The sequence below is a fragment of the Apis mellifera genome, linkage group LG1 (genome assembly GCF_003254395.2).
Source record: "Apis mellifera strain DH4 linkage group LG1, Amel_HAv3.1, whole genome shotgun sequence".
NCBI lineage: Eukaryota > Metazoa > Arthropoda > Insecta > Hymenoptera > Apidae > Apis > Apis mellifera.
This window is the reverse complement of record NC_037638.1, coordinates 695,072-714,845: the sequence shown is the minus strand read 5'-3', so window position 1 is coordinate 714,845 and position 19,774 is coordinate 695,072. Positions and strand designations below refer to the sequence as shown.

Sequence of the window (19,774 nt, the reverse complement as noted above, 5' to 3'; positions counted from 1 at the left end):
CTCGGATGACTGTGGTGAATGCGATTTTGCAACGATTCGCGGATCCATTGGTTTACAACAGTTTGCTACGGTACAATCGTTCGGCCCGTCATTGTCCCGATATTCAATCCCCAACCACTCCCAAACAATCAATTAATCCCTAATTGTACAGCACTTCGCTTCAGATAGGGAAAAAAGCCAGGCGTTTTGCCAATCGTAAATTACGATTAATCCGCGACAACTAAATATACGATTACGAAATTAATCAAATTTTTCGAGGATAAATTCTAACATCTCTCTCTGTCACCGTGACGTAGCCTGGCAGTCCAATTTGCCACCTGAACGGGGTAACGGGTCCCTTTCCCGTGACGTCACGCGAAAACGGTGCATATTCCGCGAAAACGATTAGCATCGATCGAGGAGAATTTCTTGCCCTCGAAGCGGAATATTTTTGCCGGCTTTAAATCGCGCGGCCGTTTCGCGAGTAGCCGCATAGTCTCGCAAGAAAACCGCCAAGTGTTTGCACGTTCGAGCGCTCGTACGAAGCGGAATGCCGTTCGGCGATACGTCGAAGGAGAATCGTCGAGGGAGAAGAGGGTGATGGAAACGTGATCGCGCCTCCCGTAACTTATGCCTCTCGAGGAGAATCGGGGCCAGCGGGAGGAGGGGGAGGGCCAATGAGGATAACTCGAGGGGAATTCGGTTTTTCTCTCCGCTCCGCCAGGATTGAAACGCGACCCGTCGCGATTATCGCTACCTGCCGCTCGCGTGTCCAATTAAATGGTACGCGTGTTGAACGTGTACGCGATACGCGTATCGTCGTCCACGCGATATCTGTACGAAAATCCGTTCCGTTCCGTCCATCGGATCGGATCGATTAGTTTTCGCCGGCCAATTATTTCGTCACGGCGGGGAGGGGAGGGCGGCGTGAAAACGAGCTGCGTCGACCTCGGCGAAGACACTTGTCCACCTTCGAAGGTCCTTCGTGCGCCGGCCGCGCTTGAATAATGCAGCGGCCGGAAAGTGAATATTGATGGCTGCCTCTACACCGGCCGGCCAGAAAATCGATATCGATGCGCGGGGACGGCAGAACGTGTTATTATTATTATTATCGAATATTTCATCGTGTTTTTAAATCGTATCCACGAGAATTTCTCGAAACGATCTGACGAAAGAGAGAGAAAGGTTATATAGTTATTTATATTTTTCTATGATATTTGGGTAATAACGAGTGGAAGCATGATGCTCGGTCGGTAATAGCCGCTTCCGATCACAACGCGGCGAAATAGGTCCTGTTCGCCGCCGCGTGTACACGCTATTCGCTCGTGTGCGACAAAGTCTCGGCTGCCCACGCGCCGGGATGATTCACGCGACGCCTCTTCGACGAGGCGAATAGGAAAAATTCGATGTTTTCCAACCGGCTTCGTAGACAGGTATGGACGGGTAATTAGAACGTAACACGTTGAGATACGCGATATTTAATTATTCGATATATGGTTAAGATATATTTTTTCCAAATTCAAGATTTGATTTTACACGAATCAGATACAAGATTACTTTGATTATTTCGATTCTCGGATCTAAATCGGATTTTCAAAATTTCCAAATTTAAATCTTTCTTATTCATTCTGCAAAGATACAGTAGCGTGCAAATTATTTTCGACAATTTTTTGATCTCTTAATTTGGAATGCATATCGCTCGAAAATCTTAAAAATACTTTCCTAAAAACGAAAGAACTTTTTCGATGGAAAGAAAGAAACGGTAGATTCGAATTCGATCACGAGTTACAATCGTAAAAAAAAAAGAAAGAAAGAGGAATAATCCCTTCGTTCGTATCTAATCGGAAAATTTATTGGAAAATTCTCAACCTTTATTCGCTCGTTCTCGTGCGCCGACCAAATACAGCTGTTTATAGACGGATTAAATCAGATTGCGAAACAGCTCCGTTCCACGACTTCTTCCTCCGCATCCAGTACGTGTGCGCACTTATCGTGAATTATTCCCAGGCGGGGGAAGGAGCGTCTACAAATCTCAATTAACCGGACCCAATAAAATCGCGATCCGCGTTAATCACTCGGCCCTCGGTTTCGATAAGGGCCGGTTGAGAGAGGTAATAAGACGGTGCACGGCGCTAAACGATTCAACTCCCTTCCCCCCCTCCTCCTCCCGCGACGAGCGCCTTCGCCTTCCAATTAACTTATCTCCAGCGGGCGAGCATCGGCCGCCACCTCGCTTATCTTAATCCGCCCGATCGTTTCGCGCCGTTCCACGATTACCCCGATCGCGATGTTCGCGAGGACCATTTTTCGCGAGGAGGAGGCGGTGCAACGGCCTCCGATACGAGTTGTAACACGAGGGACAATAACGCGGGGAGGAACAATAGCGCGGGCGACGACGAGATACGGCGCAGCTGTACACGTCGGACACGTTTTTCGACCGAGCCGAGTGGGCAAACGCGGATTTCTTCGTGCCGCGAAAGGACACGCGTGCGTGGCAGCGCCATTGTGTCCGCGCCGCGTTGTCACCCACCCACGCGTCACGCGCGATCTTTAGAGAGAGGACGCCGCGCCGAGAGTAACGCTTCTTAATTTCCTATCTTCTAATGTTCCATCGCATTGACGGCATTCTTCTTCCTCTTTAAATCTGAAAATTGAAGTCGGTTTACGGTAATAATTTCCAAATTGTTTCGGTTAGATTCTTAAAGGGGTGTAAATTTCGAATCGTTCCTTCCTTCGGCTGGAAGAGGAATCTTTGTCGAAGGCAGGTGTTGGTTGGGAAGAGGAGGACTGATCGTTTTACAGGCGTAAAAGTAAACGATTTCCCAGCGGCGTGGCACGTTTCGCGGCGACGACTCGGGCCGGGAGGAGGGGGAGGGAGGGAAAAAGCGAGGCACGAACAGAGCCGCCGCTTTTACTCGCATTCCCACACGTGCTCGCCCCTCCACGAGGAGCGAGCGTGCTGCTTGGGGGTAGCGACATACCCCACGTGGGAGTGCGTGCCTTGAAAAATTCCTTCACAATACTCGTTCCCCCACGGACCGGATCCGAGAGAGAAATATCATTGTCCTCCCCGTAACGCGTTCAGTTATGCATTGTTTGTAAGCGAGAACCTGAATTCCCATAGGGAATCTCTACGCATTCTAGGATTCTTCCCTCCATCCGTGCCAAATCTCCGTTCCAAGCGAGGGGCACGAGGCTTTTTTTATTTCTCACAAACAATTACATACTTTCGCGCCCGATAAAATATAAATAAATTCTTCCTTCGATCGTATTCCAAATTAAAATTTCCAAACTTTAATCTTTATTTTTACCAAAGATCTCTGCAAAGATACAACTTCGACGTCCGATTTTCTAAGCCATGTTGTACTCTGCTTAAAAACGAAAGAATAAGATTCGAATCGACAGAGAAAAAGATTGCAAAACTTATTTGCTAATAGAATATGTGGAGAGAAGTTGAAAATAAAGAAGCGGAGATGGAGAGAAGGAAGGAAGGAAGGTAAAGATTTTTGGCGGGAAGGAAGAAGTGCTCGGGGTGGACGCCTGCGCAGCTTGCGCGATTCCCACACGAGGAGGCTGCCTCGAGATCCCCTTCTCGTTAATAACTCCCTCCGCGACAATGGAAGGGCCGCCGCCTCTCGTGTTCTTCTTAGCCTTAGGGTAGGGGATGGAAGGAGATTGCCACCTGGAGGCACCGTGCGCCTCAACGTGGGAGCGCCCTATGCTACACCTATGCCACCCCAAACCGAAACTCCCCTACTCGGACTTTCCTCCCTTCGGATTTCGCGTTGCAACAGGTCAGGTTGCGGCTCGTTTCTCGAACGGACGAATTTTTTCGGGAGAGGAAGGAACAAGTTTTTCAAAGAAAGTTTTTCTAATCGACTCGATTAATTGGAAGAGAGCAGTGATAAACGAACGAATATATGGTGGGAAAAACGATCGGGAGATCGGAGAACGAAATCCGTCCATTTCGTTGGGAGCGATAAATCCGAGGTCACGAGAGGTTCTGACTCATCCCGATCCTTATCGATCCTGTCCACTCTCTCGTTGCACAGGGAAAGGAATGGTATCCGAGAGACAGGTAAGCCTCGGGTGGCCGGCAGATAAGTCACTGCATGTCTAAGCGTCGGACGATTATCATCCTTGTCGATCGTGCCTGATTATCTGCAATTCAAAATGCCATGGAGACGACGACAACCGGCCGGCCCGCCAGCCCAGGCCACATCCGCCTTTATGCGGGAGTCCCGTGATGCAGCCGGTGCGCCGACTTCTCCCCGCGTCAACCCGTGTTACGAAACACCGACGAGGCCGACCTTCCAGACCACTTTCGAAGACCTCGAGTTTCCCTCAATTTCGACGATTTCTCTCCACGATTTCTCTCGATCGATCGAGGGGCGGAAAATTCGTTCCGGTTTTTCGAACGGAATTCCGTTCTTTAAATTTATATTATCCCCATACCCTCGTCGGGGATCTTTTATAAGCGCGAACAATCAGCTTGGAACGGGTTGGACACGAGTTACAATTCGCATTGTTCCCGCAGGACAACGGCGACAACGTTGAAACTTTAATTAAAAGAAGAAAAAAAAAAAATGCGCGAGGGCAGAGAGAGAGAGCGGCGTCTCGGAGGGCGGTCGTGGGAACGAAGGTTCGCACGAAGGGAGAGGGTGATTTTCGAAAAAGGATATATAAGGCCAACTTTTATTTCGTTCGGTGGTGAATGCCTCTAACCCTTTCCTCTTCTTCTCCACACTTCCCTCTCTGGACACTCCTCCTCCCCTAATTTGCATTTCTCGTCGAGTCCTCTCCTCCTCCTCCTCCTCCTCCTCCTCCACCTTCTCTGACGAGAAACGTGACGCGATGCGACGTGACGTCACACGGGTGGAAGGAACCAACCCCAAGGAACGGAACAGCTGCTCCTCGCGATTTCTCACGCGCCCAAAAGCCACCGGGAGACAATTGAACTTGATTCCGGTTCGGGGTCGGGGTGATGGCTCCTTCAAAAACGTTGAAGAAGAAGAAGGGGGAGGGGAGGGGAGGTCCACCCGTACGGGCGCAAGCCAGCCACCTTCCTTCCATCATCCCGTCCGGAACCGGTCGACCCCCTTTCCTTCCGGAAAAATCGATAGACAGGTGGAGCAGATGGAATGTCGTTCCCTCGCGGGAAACAACGCACGCTGCTGCTTCCTCTGCCACGCAACGATTCTTTCATTGTCGCGGATCTCCCCCGGCCGGTCATCTGCCGTCGCGTCTCTCCTCTTCCCTCGAAGATCCTCCTCGAAGTTGAGGAGGGGTGGGTCGAGTTTTCCCTCTCTCTGGATCTCTCTCTGGAATTCCAGACGCTCTCTTTCGAGAGAGAGATAGAGCGGATCTATTCCATAAATGTATCGGCTGCGATATTATTCGCGAGGGAAACGAGTCGCTCGAAGAAAAGTATATATTTTCGAATATTTTTGCCGCTCGTATAGAAACGGCCTCGATTCCCCCAGATACGATTGCAGGATCCGTGGATCCTGATCGGGAGGGCGGCTCGAGGTTGGTCCGCCTCGTTTATCGATACCGTACTATCTCCAGACGATTCGGCGATTCGGTCTCATATTCGGAGCAAAGATCCTTGCATCTCCCGATCCTCGCCTCGGCTAGATAGTCCTGAGGTATAATATGCATTCGCCCGGCTAACCGAATGAATTATGCAGAATCCCAGAACAGACTCCGATCCGCAGTCCTTTTTCTTTATGCATCGATCTCTCTTCCTTCCTTGTCTCGTTTCTCTCTTATCTTCCCCTCCTTTCTTTCTCTCTTTCTTTTTCTTTCCTCCCTTGTCCCTCTTTCAACTCCTGCCGAACTCCTAGAGAGACCGTCGTCCAAGAACCGATTCTAGGAAATCAGAATTTTTCGTTTACTTTTCACGTTTAGATCGACTAACGAAGAAAGAGATATTACGAGCGAGGAAAAGTTCTCGAGATCTAGTTCTAGTACGAGATCTTATTTCGAAATTTATACTCTAAGGATCTGTTATCTCTATTCCCCACGCCCGTTAATTAATTGCAAGAGTTGCCGGCTAGAATATCGGGCTAGGCAACGACTGTTCTATTCTCCATCTTTCCTCGTGCTAATTATTTCAATTATGTTTCATAAATGTCACCTCTACCTGTTTATTTAAACAGGTGCATTTTTTTTCTTTTATATAAAAGGCGATCGATTGGACGGATAAGGGAAGGGAAGAGCGATAATCGGAAAGTAAAGACGATAGGACGCATAGATTTAAAAAGGAAAGAAACTTGCAGAGATAATCGAAAGATACGGAGAGCGGTAAAATATATTGCTGGATCGATTATCGTGCGCTTAGGCTCGCGTTTCAAAAATCGGAAGGATTTGGCGGGAAATAAATATCCGTGTGCAACGTTTACCGGCGACGATTAATTTTCTTCGCGATCGGTGACAAGTTGCGATGTCCCTTTCTCTCTCTCTCTCTCTCTCTCTCTCTGTATGCGCGCGTTACCTACTTTTTTTCCGAGCGAACCTCGAGCGAGCACACGTTGCTATGCGAATCTAGGTCCCATCCAAGTAGCAGTATATAGAAACTGCACAGGCTCCTGCGTATCGAAATTCATTTATTCGGCCACGCCGATCGACGCAGCCCGATTTCCGCGAACGATGCTAATGCCGGGGCATACCAATTCGTCCGTTCGCAATTGCCTCCCACTCTCTCTCTCTCTCTCTCTCTCTCTCTCCCAACTTTCTACCTCCTAAGAGATCGCCGCTAAGGATACATCCGCTCGTGAATCATCCATTTTATTCGCCCGGTTTTCGTCCATCTCGATCACGATTGCCATTTATATACACGTGTATTTTTTTTTAATCACTTTTTTCCCACAAATGTGTTTACTTGCCCGGCGTATCACCTTGTTTTGACCGCGGTGTAAAGAACGCGATCATCAAGGAAATTGATTCGATACCGGTTGGCAACAACTTGAAAACCGAACACCGGCCGTCTTGCTCTTGTTTTAAAAACACTTTTCTCGTAGCGGGGATTTCAGCCCGTTCGTTTATACGACGCGCGGCAATATTTCGCGGTTATCGTTTTAAATAAATTAAACTCAAACGAGAGAGAGGGGGAGGAGGGGAGGGGTTATTCAACGAGTGTTGGCCTTTCTTCGCATTTATCCCTCCCCCTTCTTTCTTCTCTCCTTTTCTCTCGAACCCTTGCAACACTCGTCCCCTGTGCAACAACTACGCTGTTGAAATTTCTTCACCTAGCGAGGAGAAGGAGGAGGAGATCGGTTAACGAGCACGGTTCGGTATCGATCTCGCGCGTGTATTTTTTTGCGTAAGACGACGACGACGACGACGACGACGACGCGGCGCGAATAGAGAAGGCGCGTAAACGCAATCTATATTTATAATCCGTACAGCGGCGGATTTGCAACGCGAAAAATGGTAATTACCGGGGCAACGGTGACGCGGCAAATGTGCAATAAATACCGGTAAGTATCGGCAACGATAATTATTCTTTTTTTCTCTCTTTTCTTCTTTTTTTTAGCGAGGGAACGAACGGTCACGAGCCAAGTTTTCGCGCGTCGATAAATTCTCGATCGTCTATCGCGATATTATCGCAGCTTTTCCCTCTCTCTCCGCTCGAACAAAAATCCCCGCGTAAACAAACATTTTTAAAAACGCTACGATGAATCCGTTATTAACGACCTCGATTCCCGGATGATTTAAAACCCGTAGCGAGTTCGATGATCTGCAATTTTTCTTCTTCTTTTTTAATATTGGATATCGGAATAACGTTGTCGCAAGAAATTGCAAGAGAATCGAAAAAAAGGAGAGAGAAGCGCGCGTGGATAGCGTCGTAGGATCTTTTCGTAGCGTCTATTTGTATGCCTGTGACCCAGACGAATAATAGCGAGACGGTCAAGGACCTACTTTGACCGAAACGTCGAACCCAAACATCTATCGAATTCGGATACGCTTCGTTTCGCAGATCTGTGAAACATTTCGGCGCGCAGGATTTTAGAGATTGCTATCTCTCTCCCTTCTAGACGATCGTCGATACGTCGAACGTTCTTTTTTTTCTCTTTTCTTCTCTTTTTTTGAAAACGAAGTCAAAGTCGAATTTTCATTTCGCGTTTAGAATTTATGTAACTTCACCTTAACTCGATCCTAAATTCAGCATAATGTTTTTGGAATAATAATTTCTTAACTTTCTTTTCGAGAGAGAAAAAAAGAAAAAGATTGAAAGATCAATTTGGAGGACTCGAACGATCTGACGGAAACATCGACGGTTCGTTAATTTGCATACGTGTGAGGGAGTGATCGGTTCCAAGTCTACTTGTACGTAATGAAACGTCCGATTGTCGCGTTGCTGATTAATCGTCTACAAGACCGGCCGAGATCTCGCTTTAATTTAATTGCCATCATCGAGCGCGCTCGAGAAGGGATTGCCGTTCCTTCCTTCTCCTCGAGAGAAGAGGACCTACCTCTCCTCCCTCCCTTACTCCTCACGCACGCTGGTTTAATTAACCGAAGAACGAACGAGCAGCAACAAACTTTGTTCCCGTGTCGAAGAATCGTGATTCGCACGCACCGAAAGAATAATCTCATAACTCGAAGTGAAAAGCGCTCGAATCGACTTCTCCCCTTTTTCTTTTTTTTTTTTTTTTACACGAATCCGAACTCTCGAAAGAAAAAAAGAAAGAAAAAGAACGGAACTTGTACGCGATTTTCGAACATATCTATTCCCCTCGAGACTTTCGTCTCGAAGATAAACACGGTCGCATCCTACTTTTACAAATCGAGACCCATTCAATCCCGCTCACCCATAACAATTTATTAACCATACGTGAACGCGCAAACAGAAGGAAACAGTTGAAAAGGAAAAAAGAGACTTTTACCTCCGACGCATTCGCGGAATATGGTACACGCCGGCGCCATAGAATTAAATAGAGACGGCGTGGAAGAGAAAAGCGAAAAAGGGAAACGGTCACTCGAGGCGGACGTCGCCTCTCCTCTCTCTCTCTCTCTCTCCTCTATTCACCGCGGACGGGTGAAACGGCCGCCTCTCCCCTCTCCCTCGCCTCCTTATATACCGGACAAATTTATATTAATATTCCTCTCGCGAGGGGGACGACGATTCTATGGATTTCACGCGTGGACACCATTCGCGCACGCGTCAACCCGTCGTTCTTCTCCTTCTCCTCCTTTCTTCTTCTTCCTCTTCTTCTTCTTCTTATTCTTCTTTGCGTCGCCTCGTTGCATTTCCAACAACCGGAGGAGAAGGATTTCGCGCGGCTCGACAGCCGACGCGAGGATGAATGCTCGAACGGTTTCGCGAAAGCGCGCGCTTCTTGGGCGGAAACCGAAACGATAATTCAGTCGAGGCTACCGCTTGGCGGTGCGGACTGGCATCGCGACCACAGCCCAGTTTCGTGTTGTTGCGCCTCTGCTCTATCCGAGGATCGCAATTTATGGCCTCGCCGGGGCACGCTCGTCGACTAGTCGATGAGACGAGCCTCTCGAGATCCGTGCTGGATTTCGGATCGGTACGCGGAAATCCAACTACCGTTCGACGATTTTCCTTTGTTTCTTTGTCCCTTTGGAGGAGCGGAGCAAGACAGAAAATTGTAGCAGAGAGATGAAGGTTTGTATAATATCGACGATAATCTCAATAATTTTCTTTGGACGTCTCCTTCTTCTTAATTTCTAAGCGTTCTTTTTGATGAATACGTACCTGATTTCAATCCCGAATCCTTGTAGATTCCATGCTATTCATTCAAATTATTGATTTTCGATCAAACTCCTTTGACTTTGCATCCATTTCATTAACGACAAGCAAAAATCTCACCCCGTTGATCATTCTGAAGAAAACCGGAGGAAATTGGAAACGAGTATCTTCTTTTTTTCTCGGCGCGTATTTACGAGATTCGCGGGCCCCCGTTATCGAAGCGTTACGCCCACGCACGATAACGCGAGCGCCGAGCGTATCGCGGGGCAAAAATATTCCACTGGCCGAAAAATCGGCACTTTCGTCGTTTCCACGAGCCAGATACCGAGGCGAAGCGGGAAGAAATCGTTGGAATGGTGCGTGACGGGTCGTCCCGGGTCATCTGTTCAATGCAAAATATTTGCCCGAGCAAGCGATCAAGCCGCGCCAAGTGTCAAACGATTCCACGCTTTTTTCCTCCCCTCTCCGAGCGAATCAAATTTTTTTTAGGTAGAATCGCATCGATAAGAGCGCGCGATCGATTCAGCTCATCGATGGAAATAGAATGTTGATAGATAATTGTTATTCCCTTTCTTTTTTTTTTCTTTCGTCGCCCTCTTCCCCCCTCGAATTTATTCGAAATCGCAATTTTTCGAGAATAAACTCGAAGTGATTATTATTCGAAACCGATCGAATCGAATCGAATCGCGTCGCAGTTTATCTTGTGCTTGGATCGAAGAAAAAGAGAGAGAGAGAGAGAGAATGATACATCGTTGGATCGGGATGAGAGAAACGGCGTATCGACGCGAGCATCGCGATCTTGATCTTGCGAGAAATTTTACAGCGAAACTTTCCGCTGCCGGTGTATAAGAAGGATTGATTAGATTTCAGTCAATTACTGGTTTTTACTGTGCGCGCGGATGTTTTCGCAGTGGGTGGCTGACAGAGACAAACAAGTATCGTGACGAAATCGATGCACCGTGCTGATTCGATGATTTATCGGAAGCAAATAACAAGAATGTTTTGGATTACGAGTTGTTTATGATACATTTCACAACACTCACTTTTTTACCAAGGATTTTCTTCTTCTTTTTCTACTTCTAAAGATTCGTTTATATCGAGAGGCTTTATTTAAAACCGTCGATTAATTTTCAAAACAATTCCAATAAATTTAATTTGTTTCTCCGAGACGAACTTCTCGTTGTGGCATGGATAACGTTTGCTAAAAAAAAAAAAAAAACAATATTAACAGAGTCTATTATATACTCGGAATAGAAAGTTCATCCTATGACCGACCTACTCCAACTTCTTCGAAAAGAAGAAATAGGCAGCGGATGGAAAAAAATAAAAAATAAAAGAAAACGTTCCTTCTTCGTGTAGAAAAAAAAAAACAACAAGTTAAGTCGATGTATAATACCGACGAGGGAATAGCGCACGATCAATGGACGACGTCTGAACGACGCCCACACCGAAAGTTACGCAAACAACGATAATCCCTCCTTATCGGTGTTTATTTATAAATCGGTCGGCCGACTGGGTTAAACCTTTCCTCGGATCAACGTGCACCGGTTTTCCCCCGCGAAGAACAAAGAACGGCAGCGCCGTTGTTCGTTTACGAAATCGAGCACGCCGATTCTCCCTCAACCCGATCCGTTTATCGACACGATCGCGAATTCGAAGCGCGAACACGGGAACACGGGTTCTAAAAAATAAGCATAAACCCGCGAACCGATATCGCGAATTCTCTCACGAAACACGGACCCCTTCCCTCCCCCTTTTGCACGAAATTCGACGACTCGTCAAGCCGATCATCGCGTGCCGATCGCGTGCTTTCGTGAAACGGTCTCAATTACCACCTCCGATATACATAATATCAAACGATTAACATATTATATTTACCCCTGGTATAATTAATCGGACGAGGATGGATTGGAGGGGAGGAGGAATCGAGAGTTGGGATAAAACTCGCTCTCGAAAGAGGAAATTGGCCACCGAGATCCTAATTATTATCGAAGGGCCGTTGCGTGGGTTTTTGGAGCACACCGGGAGAAGCTCGATAAATCCGTGCTCGGCCCGCTATCGATACATTAATTAAAACATCGGCTGACACCCGTGCTCACCCCGATATAACGCTCTCTCCTTTCCATCCCCCTTCCCAATTTTTATTTGCTCCAATCTTCATTTCTCTTCCCGATGCTCTCAATCCTTCCCTTCGCTTTCGCGTACGATCGAACGCGTGCCTTCCCAATTGATCGTTTCTCAGCAGATGTACGCATCCTTTCGAATACTCGAATCGCGTTAGATCGAAGAAAAAGGGGAAAGAAATCCGTGGAATCGTAGAATTAACCCTTTAACAAAAGATAAAGTCTGGAGAGGAAGAGGTAATTAAGATATAAGACGTTGTCATAAATCCTTCGATACAGAGAACGACGTCTTCTTACGTATCCTTCCGAGGCGTACGTGATCGAAACGTGGCCAGGGAGAGATTCCACGAGATTAGCACGCTGCCGGCTATCCATCGTTAGCCTTAACGTTGCAACCAGTTGCATCCAGTCGAAGCCCCGTCGAGAAGAGATCCCTCGCGTTTCCACGAGGAGAGGACGACACGAGGAGGGTTGGTTGGTCGAGCGAACTGTTGCCGAGGGAAGAGGAGGGGAGGGATGGGAGGGGAAAGGGAAGGAAAGCAAGGGGGGTCGTGTTTGCTCTGCTCTGCTCTCCTCTCCTCTCTCGTTCGAGTTTCGAGTGGCTGCTCCAAGGGAGGAGTCCGCGTCGGCGACGTGGATCAGGAAGCGGAGGAGGAGGAGAAGAAGAAGAAGGAGGAGGAGGAGAGGAAAAAGGGGAGGAGGAGAGAGAGCTATATCGTGGCGTGGGAATCAGAAGGGAGAGACCGCCTCGGCACCCCTCTTTTTCGGGGCTCCCTTTCAGGGGGTGAGTTTCGCAACCTCGGGCACGTAGCAGTCGTGGCCGAGGACGGTGGTAATCGCCACTTTTCTTCCGTTCCGTCGTCGATCCGCTCGTCGTGGATCCCCGTGTCCGTCGTCCGACGCCTACGCGTATCTCGAACTCGTGATTCATCTTCGTTCGGGAATTTCGGTGCTCTCGATAGGAACAAGTTTGGTTGATATGAATGCTTGTCGCAAGGAAGATCACGGTGAACGGGACGATTTAACGATTTATCCTGTGTTTCAATAAAGTGTGACGATAGTTCTCTCTCCATTTCTTTATTCTCTTTTCTCTCCAAGAGATAAGAGACTGGCGGACGAGGAATTCTTGGCAAGAGGAATTCTCGCGATGATTATTAAGATAGGATGGTAGAATTGACGTATCCCGCGGTGGAAAGCGAAGAAGAAAGGGTCAAAGTGGTAAGTAAAACTCTCGTCTCCCTTCGTAACGGGATCTTTAATCCGAAAAAATTCCAATTTCCCGATTTTCCGTCGAACGACCGGGGTTCGGTCCGTTGCGAGTCTCTCTCTCTCTGTCCGTCCAGTCGCACGAGAGGTAGATGGAGCGTTACGAAAAACGTGGAGAACGGTCGAGGAAAAACGAGAACAGCGATCCGGGCGGCGGGGAAGAGGTGCACCGCGTGAACCGGCGGGAGTAGGGGAAGGAGGGGAGGTGGATCCCCTCTTTCGATGACCCTCTCTCTCTCCCCCACCACCGGCCCGTGTCGCGTGTCCTACCTCCCACTCCTCCTACCGTACACGTACCGCACACGAACGCGAATCGGCGGAACGCACACACCGAGGCGCGTTGCGAGGAGCGCGTCGAGCCTCGACGTGCATCTGCGAGCGGTTGCAGTTGGTGCGTGGTGTTGCGCGAGCAGGGAGAGGGACAAGGACGTGGCCTGAGAGAAGAGAGAAGGAAAAAAAAAGGGGAGGGTACTTGGGTAGGTGGGTTAAGGGTGGAGGAGGGGTGAAGAAGAGGAGGAGGAGGAGGTGGTGGAGGAGGAGAAAGAAGAAGAAGAAGAAGAAGAAGAAGATGGTGTGGAGAGGAGAGAGCGCGTTGGCAAAGGGTGGAGAGGGCTAAGGGGAGAGGGAAGGGAGAGAGAATAAGGAACATCGTATACGTGGCTCGAGGTGCACGCACGGATCGTCGGTGTGTTGCCGGTGCCACACACGCGTGAGGTGGAGAGAGAGAGAGAGAGAGGCACGCACACGGCAGAAGAGAGGACGAGAGAAGAGACGAAGGAGAGAGAGGTGGTGGTGACTCTCCTCGGGGCTTTAGTTGCCGACTGTCCGCTACCTAGCGCGGTGTTATGCCATCCTCATCGTGTCGCCCTTCTCCTCGCTCTGCCTCGCCCCGTCTTCCTTTTCGTCTCGTTCCTTCTCTCCCTCTCTCCCTATCCCTCCCTCCCTCCCTCTCTCTCTTTCTCTCCGCGCGTCTCTCTCACCTGTTGCGGCGCCTTTCTTTAATCCGTGATTTTCACTGTCGCCTCCACGCACCTCTCTCGCTCGCGCGCTCCTTTCCTCTTCTCGATCTTCTTTTCGGAGGATATCGGCGGGGGTTGACTTTCTCGAGGAGCCGAGTCACCTTGAATGAGCGACACCGGTGAGTGATACGGTAGTAGTCCACGGTGGTTCGAGAGGAAGAAGTTGGCTCTTCCAACCGAGGAGGAGGAGGACTGGATCCGTGAAGGAAGGAAGGAAGGAAGGAAGGAAGGAAGGAAGGATAAAGCGATGGGATATTTGTTTTGTGAGACGAAGAGACGGTGAGAGGTATGAGGAACCGATGTACGTGCGAGAGGCCGTGGAAGGTCGAGGAATATTGACAACGGTAACGGTAGAGCAAGAAGTTCGAATCGTGGATAGGATATCGGTGTGTTATGATAGTTATTGTAATCAATAGAATCCCACGAATTTCCACCGTTTCGACGCTCGTTGTAATCTCGGTGACACGGTGACCGACAATATTATGAGAACTTTATCGGGAATGACGAGGCAAAGTGTGGGAACTCGAAGTTGGTAGAAAAGTTTGCCAGTTACGAAGGTGATGTTCGATCGAGGAGGATCGTTTTCCGAAAGCAGGGAAATAAAATAATCGGGATACTTTTTCCATTCGAATATTTTCTCGTACGTATATATATATATTTAAATATTTAGATATATATATATATATATATTTGTGTGTATATAACTGTTGAAATCGAGAATCGTTGGAGAGTTTTTATATACGTCCAAGATTATCCGTAGAAAAATCATTTAAATCACGTTCGAAATAAAAAGATATGCAAACGAGTTTGATGAAACGAGTGTAGTGGAGTGATAGAAGTGACGTGTCTGGTCAAACGCGTCCCTCGTCGCCACGATTGAACGACCGTCGACCAGTAGATCCACGCTGCCGTCTGCACAAGAGGTGAGACTATTCTCTAACGTTTTGTATTCCGTTCCATCCATTTTATTTTATAACGCGTATACGAAATTTAACAATTACGACAATTCCTCGCGAAAATTATCTCTATCGTATTTACCACCAAATCGACGAAAATAAAGATCGACGGATTTTTCCGATTCGTTTCATTCAACGTTTATATATCTAACGTGTATAACTCGTCGAATTTTATAAAATTATCCTACCGTTCTTTCCGTTATATCCTCATACGTAGAAATCACGGTTTGTAACGTGTAAAATTGTAACTCGATTTAAATTTGTTTCCCTTTTTTTTTTTTTTTTTTTTCCTTTTCCTTTGATACAACCGAACTTTTATTCATTTATTTACATCTTAATTAAAAACAATACAGGCCTGTGTCAATGTTACTCACCGTTGCCAATTTTCCAACGATATACACAGCAATATTTACAATGGGATTGGTAATATCGTTAAAATCTTTACACGTATCCACGTATTCAATAGCTGTTGTACTACGTGTAACGACGGAAAAAGTTATAAGAAACCAATAATCTTTACGGAGACTACCTCCAAAGGGGGGGGGGGTATTATCCCGGGTATTAGCCATCCACCAAAAGGTTAAGCTCCCCCCCTAATCCATACCCTAATTTTAGTACTTCCTGCGCGCGCTTTCGAGTTTAACCTCTATACCATCTCGTTTACTGCCTCATTATTCCATTATAACCAACGGAATACTACTAATCCTAATTAACCCGTTACAAAGCAAGCATCATAAACACTACCCTGCCCCTCCCCTCCCTCCCGCCCTCCTCCCCGCTCCCCTCCCCGCTCCCCGCTCCCCTCCCCACCCCTTTAGAAAGTCGTCTCGCCTTTGTATAGAAATCTGCAGTTTAGAATCCGCGCGAGCGTTGTCGTTCGAACGGTGTGAACGGTGTTTTCAAATGCAATTTTTATCTTTCCGCTCGGGGCTCGGCTATCGGAAGATGGGACGTTGCTAATTGCACCGAGACCGAGGGGGTGGAAGAATGCCAGTCCATAGAGAGATGTATATATATATATATATATATATACACGCCGACGTTGTGAAGACGAACGGTTGTCTTCGCTTATCGGGGATCGCTAATTACCGCCACGGTCATCGTCGTATCTACCTCGTACGATCGTTCTTGCCTGTCTCCTTCGTTCATGCGACCTCCCTCTTTTCTTTCCGCGACGATCAAATCAATCGGATCGATCCTTCTTCTTTAATGGTACAATTTCATATTCGTATCGAATCGAGAAAGGGAAACAGAAGAAAGAGTTACGTGGCAACGTGTGTAAAACGTGAGATAAGAGGAGCCGGGTTTACGATACCTTTCCACAAAATATAATCGTTCGAGAAAGGGGGGAGAGAGAGGGGTGTAGAGAGAGAGAGAGAGAATGGGTTTCCACCGATATCACTCACCGTGCTACGTTTCACCGAGGGCATCGAGTTTAACGAGCGGCAATAAAAATATCTAATAAGCATCTGCCTCGGAATAATTAATTCTTGCTATGGCATTAATCGGTGGGCATCGGTGCACGAATTATGTTTAAGACGTTAAGAGCTTATCTACTATCTACATAGCGAACATTTGTTCTCCGCTTACTCGTGTTTTACAACGTCGAGTTTTCATGGAGAAGAAAAAGAAAGAGAGAGAGAGAGAGAGAGAAGGAGGAGGAAAGGAAACGTAACAAAACATTGGTTTGGAACAAATGGCTTGGAAACTCGTTGCTTAGAAAAATCCCAAGATACTTTATTAAGTTTCGAACACGATAAGTTCTACGATGCCGATACCCACACCGACCACTGTGTAAATCACGTGCCCCGAGTATGTGGAGTATAAAAAAAGGTAAAAGGCGAGATAGTGGCGGCACAATGCAGATATGCGTGCCACGGTAACGCATAATAACCGATACTTTCATAATTCACGTGCGCGCGCGATTCAGCCGTTACGTAACTGACGAATACGGCAAATATCCGTGAAAGATCGCAAAAGAGGCTGGTTATCTACGAGCCTCTGGTTTTCGCGTCGCTTCTCGCTTTTAAATCGAATCCAGCCCCCCAAATATTATTGAATAATTTTTCCGTTCAATTATCTCGAGATCGTATTTGCATAATCCATCATTAACAAACCCGTATCGTTAACCCGTTACTAATGAGTTCGATTAATTGGCAAGTTGGCTACACTGTAAACACGTACAGCCGCGTACCAAGTGATAGTGGTGGAAGGAAGAAGGTTTATCCCGTGCACAATGTCGTTTAATTAACTCATTTTCATGCGAAGAAGTTGTCAATACGAGCGGCACGATCTGGACGGAATACGAGCGGGCAATCGGTTTGATCCTTCGCAGCGTTGCAAGGCACGAGGAAGGCAGGGACGAGAGAGTCGGTCAGAAGTCGAGCATTAAAATAAGCGGGCGAAGGAAGGGGAGGGGGGAGCGGCGAGCGTGTCGAGTCGTCGCAAAGAAATTCCACGTCTGACATCGCTCGGTAACATTGTAGCCCCGATTGGTATTCCAGTAGCATAGCAACTAGTGACCGGCGTGCCGGAGGAGCAGCATTTATTGCGGCGTAACGCGCGCGAAGTCGTCTCGCGTGCCCCGAGTCGTTCCCTCCCGACCTGCATGCATGCTACGCGGTCGCGTCTTTGATTTTGCGCGCAACGCGGCTGAATTATGGTGGCCGCGGCGCCACCATCGCTCCGGCCGAGAAATGCAATTACTTGGGAAATTACCGCTTAAAAAGAAAGAAAGAAAGAAAGAAAGGAAAAAAATTGGTTAATAACGACCGTTCCTGCGGAACGCGGGCGAGGTTAGATACCCATCGGAGCTGTTTCCTGTTTCGTTGCGATCAAACAACGGGAGGGATCGGTGCGACGCGGAGGAAGCAAGGTTGGAAAATTTCTTGGCGCATGCAGCCGCGAACTGCTCCGCTGGAAGTAGATGCGTATCGGCCACTTCCTCGACGCATCTCTCGATCGAGCGATAATTACACGATGCGTATAAGTATCCTTTCGTGAAACGCGTTAGCTTTCAGGTGGAGACCGTTCGAAGTAAACCTTGAAACTTTAAAGAGCGAGGAAATTTCAAGAAAGGGGGAGAAATTTTCAACGCAAGTGTCCGCGTAACAACAGTCGCGATTAGTAGGTTAGGTTTTTCAGTCGATCGGTCATTGAGCATTCCTGAATTATCGACGGTGAACGCGTACAAACGAAAGAAATTGCAGCACCGACGTAACCCCAAGTTCTTCCAGCCACCGGTAGCAATCTGACTAGCGGTTGGATGCAACCGACCTTATATATATATATATCCGTCGCTATATCGCTATTCAGCTCTGTTGCGTGCACGAACTCGTTCGTCGTTGCGGCGACACGCGTGTGCGTGTCGCACCGACACGGACGCGAGCCGAGTTACGTACTCACTTACACGCGTGCTGCGTGCAAAAGAACGCGTGTGCGTGTACACGCGTACCCCTAGAGGAGACAGATGCATAGCGCGCACGCATTTACATCTCGACACGCGAGACCCCTTCGAATCTTTTCTCTCTCTATCCATTTCTTTTTCTTCTTCTCCTCGTATAGTCTTCTCTTCGTACGCGAGTACGCTTACACCGCCTTTATTCCACGATCGGTCCCTCTGCCGTTCTTCGAGGGAGGATCCAGTTTGCGCTTTGGGATCGTCGAAAGCTTTTTTTCTTCGTCCATCGAAGTCCATCGATAATCGATGAATATTATTTCGTTGATAAATTCTCTCTCTGTCTTCCTTTTTCCAGAATATACGTAGTGATAAATGAGAGGTAATAAAATCACGATTGATATTCTATCCGTGGCACGCGCGATAGAAGAAGACTTGCAAATTCGATCGTTCCAGGGGCAGCTGCAATCGCATCTGAAGAAACGATCATCCTAGATAGATTCTAGATCGTGTACAGGGGGAGGGAAGATGGGCAAGCAGACAGACAAACGGAAGGAGAGAGAGAGAGAGATTGACAGGCGGAAGGTCTTGGTTGTCGAAAAGATTACGATGCCGCGCCGGTAGCACGTGCCCCATTCAAGACACCTTGGAGGGGAGCCACCCTCGTAACTTAACCTAACCTAATCCAACCTTCTTGGCCGTGGCTATTCAGACCGTGACGAGGCAGCCTTCTTTGTGACCCAGGTTCAATCTAAAGGCCACCGATTCAAACGTCTCCCTTTCTTCTTTCCTCTTTTTTCCCTTTTCTTTTCCTTTTTCTTTCTTTCTTTCTTTTTTTTTTTTACCTTCTCCCTCGTCGGCTTTCTCACTTTTTTTCTTCTTCTTTTTTTTTTATTATCACGTCACACATCAGGAAGTTATAACGTCTGTCCTTCTGAGAGCTCTGCCTTTTGATTCTCGAATTCGGATAGCCAATTAGGATGAGGTGACGAAGAAAGGGCGAAGAAAGAAAAGAGATAAAGAAACGTTCTCGGGAAGGAAGGAATTAGAGACAATTTGTCGGCCGATTTATAAAATCTTCTCGATCGCGAATGTATCCACGTAGAAGTATCTACGTTTCTTTCCTTTTTCTCGACATCATCCTCCAATAATTGTTTTCAAAAGGTTCTTTTAACAAATGTCGAGCCGTGTGTCTATACCTCTCGAAAAGATCTGGTTACCGTGTCGGGGGCCAAACGCTAAGAGGGCAATTTGTCAGTGGCGAAACGGTTTCACGCTCCTTCGTGTACATAAATCACGGCAAGTTTCGGATA

General features: G+C 47.6%; 1 protein-coding gene and 1 long non-coding RNA gene across 3 annotated transcripts in view; one reads left to right on the top strand and one right to left on the bottom strand.

Annotated features, from left to right (window-relative positions):
* Positions 1-19,774, bottom strand: part of LOC107965716 — a 48,483-nt gene that overhangs the window by 22,133 nt on the left and 6,576 nt on the right. The gene's annotated exons all lie outside the window — the stretch shown is intronic.
* The window catches only part of LOC100577692 (transcription factor btd), a 52,473-nt gene continuing 45,135 nt past the window's right edge, over positions 12,437-19,774 (top strand). The window contains exon 1 of one of the 2 annotated variants that reach the window (XM_026441502.1): positions 12,437-13,041. In XM_026441502.1, the coding sequence (XP_026297287.1) occupies positions 12,988-13,041 (54 nt within the window). In that variant the 5' untranslated portion in view covers positions 12,437-12,987. Of the gene's footprint in view, positions 13,042-13,627; positions 15,032-19,774 lie in introns of those variants that run through there. The other variant, XR_001706008.2, reaches the window with a different exon arrangement.